The sequence below is a fragment of the Cervus canadensis genome, chromosome 10 (assembly GCF_019320065.1).
Source record: "Cervus canadensis isolate Bull #8, Minnesota chromosome 10, ASM1932006v1, whole genome shotgun sequence".
Taxonomy (NCBI): Eukaryota; Metazoa; Chordata; class Mammalia; order Artiodactyla; family Cervidae; genus Cervus; species Cervus canadensis.
In genome coordinates this window covers 1869997-1878862 of record NC_057395.1, presented here as the reverse complement: position 1 = coordinate 1878862, position 8866 = coordinate 1869997, and the positions used below count along the sequence as shown (strand labels likewise).

At 49.2% G+C, this 8866-nt stretch overlaps 1 protein-coding gene across 20 annotated transcripts in view; it reads left to right on the top strand.

The window, feature by feature from the left end:
* The first annotated feature begins 8127 nt into the window (after positions 1-8127).
* PARD3 (par-3 family cell polarity regulator) overlaps positions 8128-8866 on the top strand; it is a 561862-nt gene continuing 561123 nt past the window's right edge. For 9 of the 20 annotated variants that reach the window (XM_043480531.1, XM_043480529.1, XM_043480515.1 and 6 more), the window contains exon 1: positions 8129-8550. In XM_043480531.1, the coding sequence (XP_043336466.1) occupies positions 8431-8550 (120 nt within the window). In that variant the 5' untranslated portion in view covers positions 8129-8430. Of the gene's footprint in view, positions 8551-8866 lie in introns of all 20 variants that reach the window. The other 11 variants (XM_043480530.1, XM_043480528.1, XM_043480522.1 and 8 more) reach the window with 3 other exon arrangements.

The following is an 8866-nucleotide window of genomic DNA, read 5'->3' as shown; positions in this document are numbered from 1 at the left end:
TTAGCATAGTGCTTGGCAAAATACTAATTTCCCAATAAAAGTTGAATGAGTAAATTTTTTACAAAGGGACATCTTTGAAGCACATAAACTCTGGGTGTCATAAGTGGGAAAAAGAGTGCTGGGTTTCAGAGGGAGAGAGACGGCCAAGTTGTACCACCGCATGTGGGATCTTTCCAGTCCAGGGACTGAACCCATGTCTCCTGCATTGGCAGGCAGCCTCTTAACCACTGGACTACAAGGGAAGTCCTAAAAGAGAGATTTTGGTATAAAAGGCCCCTAACACACATTTTCACCCTTTACTTCCAGCCACTCACTTCCAAGAATCCTCCACTTCCATAAGGCCCATCTGCTCATCACTGCTTCGCCCAAAACCTGGATCAACCTGCTTCTTGCTCAGTGGGACTCCCTTCCTGAAGTTCCTGGGAGCCACCCTCAGGATGCTGGCAGGAATGTCTCCATGCTATCTCTGAGCTGAGCAGAGACCCAGGGCCACAAAGGGTGGCTTGCCTCGATGAACTTCCCCATCTGGAACAAGCTGGTAGCCACTGGTGAGATGCTGAGCAGATGACATTCCAAAGCACAGATAGCGAGAGCTTTTGAAATTGAACTCCTAGCTTAGCAGCATATTAACCTGACAGAGGGGGGAGGATGACTCAGCCATCTCATGTCAGGGGCAGAGAAGCAGCTGGGCTGGGTGTGCACTGGTCCAGCACACTCGCATTATGGCCTAGAACACCAGCACCTGGGTGCTGGATTTTATCACAGAGCAGCCTCGCTGCCACGTGGCTTCTTCTGACATGAGCAGGTCTGGCTTTATGGAAGGAAGACTTCATCAGCTGGGTGAACGTGGGGGTGGAAATGGAGAACTTTGGATGGGGGTGGAGGTGGGGGACTCTGGGTGGGGGTGGAGATGGGGGACTTTGGGTGTGTCTCAGGAGGGGTAATCCAGGTTGGCCCACTGCCCAGAGGCCCTGGCGAAGGTCCCGCATGGTTGGTTGTTTTTTTAATGTTGATTAATTTGGCCACATTGGGTCTTAGTTGTGGCCTGTGGGCTTAGTTGCCCCTGGACATGTGGGATCTTAGTTCCCTAACCAGAGATCAAACCCACGTCCCCTGCATTGCAAGGTGGATTCTTAACCACTGGACCACTGGGGAAGTTCTGCCGCATGGTTAATTCCACCACAGTGACTGCAATTAAAGCTTCCCTGTCACCCAGCCTCATTCACTGTTTCAAGATTTGAGAATTTCAGACATTTAATCTTGACAAGATCAAGAAAAAGTATATTGTTCCAATGATCAACCACAATGCATTTTTCCCCTTCTTTACTGAATGAAGCTGCTCAGCCACATTTGCTAAAAAAACAGTCTTTAAAAGCTGATTCATATCCCGTGACCCGAAGTCCTTTAGAGCTGAGATTTATCTAAGCATTGGTGCGAGGCTTTATGTGAACTCATTCCATCCTTTTCCTTTTAATCATCAAAGGTTAAGTATCTTCTGGGCGAGAAGAATTTCTCTTCTTGAGAAATGACTACAATCATTTCCTTGATCTGTTCCCCTTCCCACCTCATTTTCTCAAAGTCTTGGAGTAAAAATAAAAAACAATGACTTCAGTACTTCGTGCTTCTAGGAGATCCACGCCCACCTTGGAGAGAAGGCATAGTGGTCATCCCAGCTGGGAATTTTGACTCAGACTTGGAGTCTCACTTCCTATGCCTCTGGATTCCTCCAGCTTAGAAGGCCAGCACTCTAGGCCTTGCTGGAGAACTTGACTCAGGACTTTGCTCTCAAAGATTCAGCTGAAGGAACCTGAGGTGGAGACACCTCTCCACACTACTGGCTGCTCCCATCTGCCTCGGGTCAAGTGGCCACTGGGAAGTAGGCAGCTCAGACTGCTTTGTTTGACTCTCTGGCAGATCTGTCTCCAATAGTTCAGTTGGTAAAGAATCCACCTTCAATGCAGGAGACCCTGGTTCAATTCCTGGGTTGGGAAGATCTGCTGGAGAAGGGATAGGCTGTCCACTCCAGTATTCTTGGGCTTCCCTTGTGGCTCAGCTGGTAAAAAAAAATCCACCTGCAATGCTGGAGACCTGGGTTCGATTCCTGGGTTGGGAAGATCCCCTGGAGAAGGGAAAGGCTACCCACTCCAGTATTCTGGCGTGGAGAATTTCATGGACTACACAGTCCATGGGTTCACAAAGAGTCGGACATGCCTGAGCAACTTTCACTTTCTTACAGATCTGTCTCCAATATCTGGGTTTTAATATCACCAGTGGTGCCACCTTAACTCTGCTCCATGTGCTGCTGGGCTGGCCTTTGAGGACTTGATTGACAAGTTCCCTCGTTCTTAGGCTTTGGAGCATGGGAAGCAGAGAGGCATTTGATGAGGGAACCATGGCTCTTGAGTGGTGGATCACGATGCTGGATGGATGGATAGAGGGATGCAGGGGATGGCCTTCTGTAAGGAACTTGGATCTCTTCCTGCACACTGAGGTTGGGTGACATGGGGGCATCTAGAAGTGGTTTCCCAAGCAAGGCAGTGGGTCTGACACAGCTTCTGGGCATTTCTGGGGACTGGCATAGGACAGCAAGAATATGGTAGATACTCTGGTGACTACTGATGGACTGGTTGAGGGCAATCTGGACTATTTTGAAGAGAGGACGTGGAAGCCCATGGTTGGGTATGAAAGTCAACACCACCCCATCGGAAATCACAAGCTGGTGAGTCAGGTGCCTTTTGGATTACACCAGCCTCTAGGGTAAAGACAGAGTGTCGGATGCAAGGGAAAAGGAGATGGGCCCACCTCATCCCATGAGATTTTCTTCTGGTCGGAACCAGGTCAATCTGTGTACTTTTCATCTCAGATGATGGGGGATCATTAAGGTTCCTCTTGTCTCTTCTTTTCCTTTCTTTCATTGACTTATTACTGTCACCCTTACAATTCATATGAGCTCAAGCTTCATTAGAAAAACCACTGTTTTTAGACTTTGGTTTAATGTTGCACAACAGAGAAGATCTGTGAAGTCTAAGTGCCATTCTTTTTTTTTTTTTTCCGGCTGTGACTCGGCCTTGGATCTTAGTTTGCCGACCAGGGATTGAACCCAGGTTCCCTGCAGTGGAAGCGTGGAGTCTTAATCAGAGGACCACCAGGGAAGTCCCTTATGTGCGATTCTAATTTCCCTCAATCTTTGCATTCTATCCTAAACAGCTTTACTATTACAATATTTGTACGTACGTTAAGAAGCCATCTTTCCCCTATCCCTCTGTATTCATTCACTCATTCATCACACTTAGAAACTAGTGTGCAGATAGCCTTGGGAGAACAATTCTGGGGAAGTGCTGTGAATACTACCACCTCTGCCCTCAGAGAGAGCACTTGTAAGTTCCTCAACAGTGCACGTGGCTTCCAGCCATTAGCAGTTCCATCCTGTAGAGCTTTGCTGTCCAATACGGCGGCCACCAGCCATATGCAGCCACTGAGCTCTCACAGGTCAGATGCGTGCTGGTTACTCAGTCTTTGACGGATGAGTGAGTGCATGAGTGAATGAATATGGAGGACTGGTTCAAAGGAAGATGCGCTGTATGTTTAAACGATGCACAGGGTCACGAAGAATTAGTAGGTAAAAAAAAAAGTATGAAAAATAGTGGTTAGTAGACATTTGGTTCTGTCCAAAACTTTCACAGGACATTTGGTCTACACCAAAAGGTTCTCGATATTTGGTCACTTTCGGCCCTGTCCAATACATCCATGGAGACATTTGGTCCATGTTAAAAGGTCCTTGATATTTGGCCCTGTCCCAAACCATCTGGCATGGATCAAATATGCCCATGATGTTTTGTGTGCGTGCGTGCTACATGATTCAGTCCTGTCTGACTCTTTGCATCCTTATCGACTGGAGCCTATCAAGTTCCTCTGTCCATGGGATTCTCCAGGCAAGAATACTGGAGTGGGTTGCCATGCCTTCCTCCAGGGGATCTTCCTGACCTGGGATTGAACCTGAGTCTCTTATGTCTCCTGCATTGGCAGGCAGGTTCTTTACCATTAGTGCCACCTGGGAAGCCCTCATGATGTTTTGGACAGGACCAAGTGTCCTGAAAGGAAAATATTCATTAGTATTTTTTAAAAGTTGATTATATGTTGAAATGATACTAGGATATACTGGGTTGAATAAAATATATTATTGAAATTAATTTCATCTGTGGCTACCAGAAGATTTAAAGTTAGGAATATGGTTTGCTTGATGTTCCTCTTGGACAGTTTCACTCTAGATGGCCTGCTTCCACCCCCTTCTCTTTCTTCTCTCCCAGGAAGGAACATTCCCTCTGTGTACCATCCTCATCTCCATATGTAGCACCTCTCATACCCTGCTGCTGCTGCTGCTAAATAGTTCAGTAGTGTCCGACTCTTTGCGACCCCGTGGACTGTAGCCTACCAGGCTCCTCCATCCATGGGATTTTCCAGGCAAGAGTACTGGAGTGGGCTGCCATTGCCTTCTCCTTCTCGTACCCTAGTGGCTGCCTATTCATGTCTGAAACTGTTTCCAGTGTCAGAACCTCTTGAAGAAGGAACTTGCATACCCAGCCCACAGTGCTGTGCTTGTTATAAAATAGACAATAATTAAGTGGTGAATACTGATCAGTTGCTCCTATTAGACTAAACTTGTGTGAGGCAAGGCATTTACGATTGTTAATGTGGTCTTGAGTATAATACTGCATAGGCATTCAGTATGTGTGGGAAACATTTCAGAGATAATTCCTAAAACACATATGAATTTAAAAAATTTCTGGAAATATTTTATTCCTAATTATTAAAACTTTTAAGGGCATGATGTTAGGTAATTCAATACTGTTCCTACACACATGAGGTGTGTATTTATTTCACAGTGTACATGAATGCTGCTGGATAGAGTTGAATTTATGGTCCACGTGGTCACACCTGCCCATTTACAAAATATGCACAAAACCCAGCTAGATTCTAATCAATTTTCAGAATTCTCTGATGTTTTCAAAACCAATTTAAATCAATCAATTATAAAAGAGAAGTATAAGTTAGGTAAGGGTCATAATTTTTTTAACCAAAATAAGCAGAATTTAGGACAGTAAACACACTAGAAAATATTTACTTAACGTTTGACCCTTAACTTTGATAAATTTGCTTCTCAGGGCTTTGCTTTTATGCTTATCTCAAGTCAGAAGCAATATGGTCAAACTGAACATTTTGTAGATGTGAACTCAGCCTGGCCCTAATGCATCTTTATGGTTAGATGTGAGGTAAGTATATTAGTGAAAACAGATTCATTATTTGTGAGAAAATTTTATGAATTAGAGTCAAGACACCAAAGTGTCTGGTATCTAAAATTAACAGAGCATTAGTTTTTCATCAGTTATTAACATAGAGGGAATCACTGTATCTAGATAAACTAGGTAGATTTAAATAAAGACTTCAGGTTTTATCTGCTTAGTTAAGTCACACTGTAATTATTAATCTTATGATCATATTTTTGAAAAGCTGTCTAAACTTATTAATGATTTAATAGTGAAAGAAAAAAAAATAGTGAAAGGAATTGATGTACATAAAATGGTACAGAAGTACTTGGATGTTGTCTCTTTTCTGAATTCAGGCCTCCCTCCCCAGTTCAACTGTAAACACTTTGTTGGCTTGAATTTGTAATGTCTTGAATTACAGTTATTGGAGTAGCTATCTTATTTTAAAATCTATATTTTTCTTACTCACTTAAAAAAAAATCTGCTTTCCACATGGAAGTTCTCTAACTGCTTGTGGGATCAAATTAAGGGAAGTGAGTACAGGCTTGATTGAAGGTCATGAGTCCTGGTCCAGACACTAAACAGCTGTATCACCAATCCAGCAATTTCTCTGAGCCCTGGACTCCTCTCCCAGGCTATCCCTCCCCCTCAGCATCCTCCTTTGCTATCTGGTCCTGACTTTGTTACCCTTCACCCATATCATGATGTATGTGTGTGTGCTCAGCCCCTTGGTCATGTCCGACTCTTTGTGACCCCATGAACTGTAGCCTGCCAGGCTCTTCTGTCCAGGGAATTTTCCAGGCACGAATACTGAAGCCAGTTGCCATTCCCTTCTCCAGGGGATCTTCCAGACACAGGGATCAAACCTGTCTCCAGCACTGGCAGGTGGATTCTTTACCACTGAGCCACCTGGGAAGCCCTACATTACAGTAACTGGACTCTACTAAACTACACACTCCCAGGTGGCAGCATGCACTAAGTATCTTAACACATTATTTTAATCTTAATAGTTTATCTCATAATTTATGGAGATCATCAGCCCACTTTTCAGTGAATAAAACTGAGGCTGAAGAGAGAGTGAGTGGCATGTCCGATGCTGCTGTCATTCCACCTTTTTCCAGCACTGACGGTCCTTCTGGTTTCCCCTCTGTTACTAGTGTCTTAATTCACCTTCTTTCCTAATTTCATTATTTACGTATCCAATTCTGTAAATGTTTTGTAAACATATTACCTCACTCTTGGTAATACAATACTGATAGTCTTTAAAAGACTTTTTTATTATTATCAATAATAAATGTGAACTGTTTAAAAAAAAAAAAAAGGCACAAGTAAATGGTACAATTACTATTTCTACCTACCTCCCAGCATTGTCTGATGTCCTCTGGCTACTCCTGAACTTGCCTTTCAACCAGAACTATTTTGAGAAAGCCCCACTCTAAACTTGTATACTCCTCTCTTTCCAAAGCATTAAAACAGAGACAACATCTATAATTATCAGTAATTGTTGTTGTGGATCCAAGTATTAATACAGAAGCAAGGAGACCTCCACAAGATTTGTTGTCGTCGCTGTTACAAACTTAATTATTGGGTAGAAATGTTGAAGGTTGCCTCTAAACAGAAGAGGAGTAAGAGAGCCTTTCCCATGAATGCATGGCGGGAAACTTGGGCTCTCTTTCTAGGTCATTCTCTAGCTTTCTCTGGGTGGCCTTGGGCTAGTGATTTCAATACTCCCTAGCATCCTGGGGTAAGATGGGATGCTGACACATGGTGCCTACTTATTGCACTGCTGTGCCAGGATAATTGATTGTACTGGTCAAGGGCTGCAGAGGTGTGGAAGTACCTCGTGTATGGCAAAACAGCACTATACCTGGGGCAGTGGAAAGTGCAGGGATCCAAAAAGCAGAGTAACCTGTCTTGTTTCCTTAGTTTAAAAAGGGAGGTGGATGGTCACCAACTATATCTGCTGAAGTTCTCCTGGAGCCCACGGAGCTGTTGATCACTTTCACAAGTCCTAGAGACGCTGGCAAAAATGAATCCACTATCGCTTGGGACAGACCTGGGCCGGCCATGACTCTTTGTTGACACTTGCAGTCTCTGAACAGAGAGACACACAGTTGCCAGGAACACTGAGATTCCTGTCATAACAGAGAGGAGCCTCAGTTACTTTTCTTGACGTGGTGTAGGTTCCTCTATTAACTGTCGCGGGTCCCCGCACAGGTGAGTCCATGCGGCCCTGCTTTCTTCCCCAGGGCTGTGGTGGCCTTCCTAGTGCAGTGTTCCTAACTTTGCGTTCGGATTGCTTGGGTTGCAGAATTCTAAGAAATAAAACGATGCGAATTGCTGATGTCGGAGGTGCACACGACGAAGCGGGTGGGTCACCAAGGGGTCACAGGAGCTTCAAGGTAAGTGGTGGCCTGGGGAGAAAGGCCTCCCCGCAGAGAAGCCCCCTCAGTCCTGGCCTCCGGGGGCGGGGTAGGAGGGGTCGGGAGTTGGGGGGATCGGGCGGGAGCCCCCCCCCCACCGGACCTCTGGGGTATTGTGGAGGCAGCCGCGATTCCGCCTGGGCCCCTCCAGCGCCAGGAGGGGGATCCACAGCGACAAAGGAAGGGGGGTGCGGGAGGCGGGGGCCGGGGGCTGCGGCGCCCAGGCTTGGGGGGCGGCGGCGGAGGGAGGCCGCCCCGCGCCCCTCGCCAGGTCTCCGCGTGTGCAGTGTGTTGTGGGCCGGCCGCGCCCCTCCCCTCCCCTCCCTCCCGCCTGCTCCCTTCCCCTCCCTCCTCGTCCCTCCCCTCCTCTCCCCTCCCCTCGCCTCCTCCCCGTCCCTCCCCGCGCCGCCGTCCCCTCCCCCGCGGCCCGGAGCGAGCGCCGCGCCAGCGCCACACGGCCCGGCCGCCGAGCGCGACGACACACACCGAACAGGTGGCCGGAGGCTGCGGCGCCGCGCGGGCACAGGCGGGCGAGCCCGGGGCCAGGCCCGGCTAGGCGCGGCGAGGGCGGCAGGCCGGGCATGCGAGCCGATCGGGCGCCCGGCCGCGGCCCCTAGCCTCGCGCCCCGCGCCCCGCGCCGCGCGCCCCGCGTGCAGCCGCCTCGGCCCAGGGCGCTCCGGGCCCTCCGGCCGCGGTCACCGAGGGGCGCGGGCCGGCCCGCGGCGGCGGCGGCGGCGGCGGCATGAAAGTGACCGTGTGCTTCGGCAGGACCCGGGTGGTCGTGCCGTGCGGGGACGGCCACATGAAAGTTTTCAGCCTCATCCAGCAAGCGGTGACCCGCTACCGGAAGGCCATCGCCAAGGTGAGGGGCCGGGGGCGCGGGCGGGGGCGGGCGGGCGGCCGAGGGGGCGGAGGAGGGGCGGAGGAGCGGGAGGAGGGAAGGCGCCGGGATCAATATGGCGCTTCCTGGAAGGGGAGGCGGCGGCGGAGGCGGGGAGAGGGAGCGCGCGGCGGCCGGCCCGGCCTGCGCCCCCCGCCCGGGCTGCGGCCCGCAAACTTCCCCGCGCCCGGCCCCCGCGCCCCGGCCCCCGCTGTTCCTTCGGGGCCCGGCCGCCGGCTCCCCGAGCCTCCGGGGAGCCGAGCCCGAGCCGCGGCGGGGCGTGCGGAGCCTGCTCCCG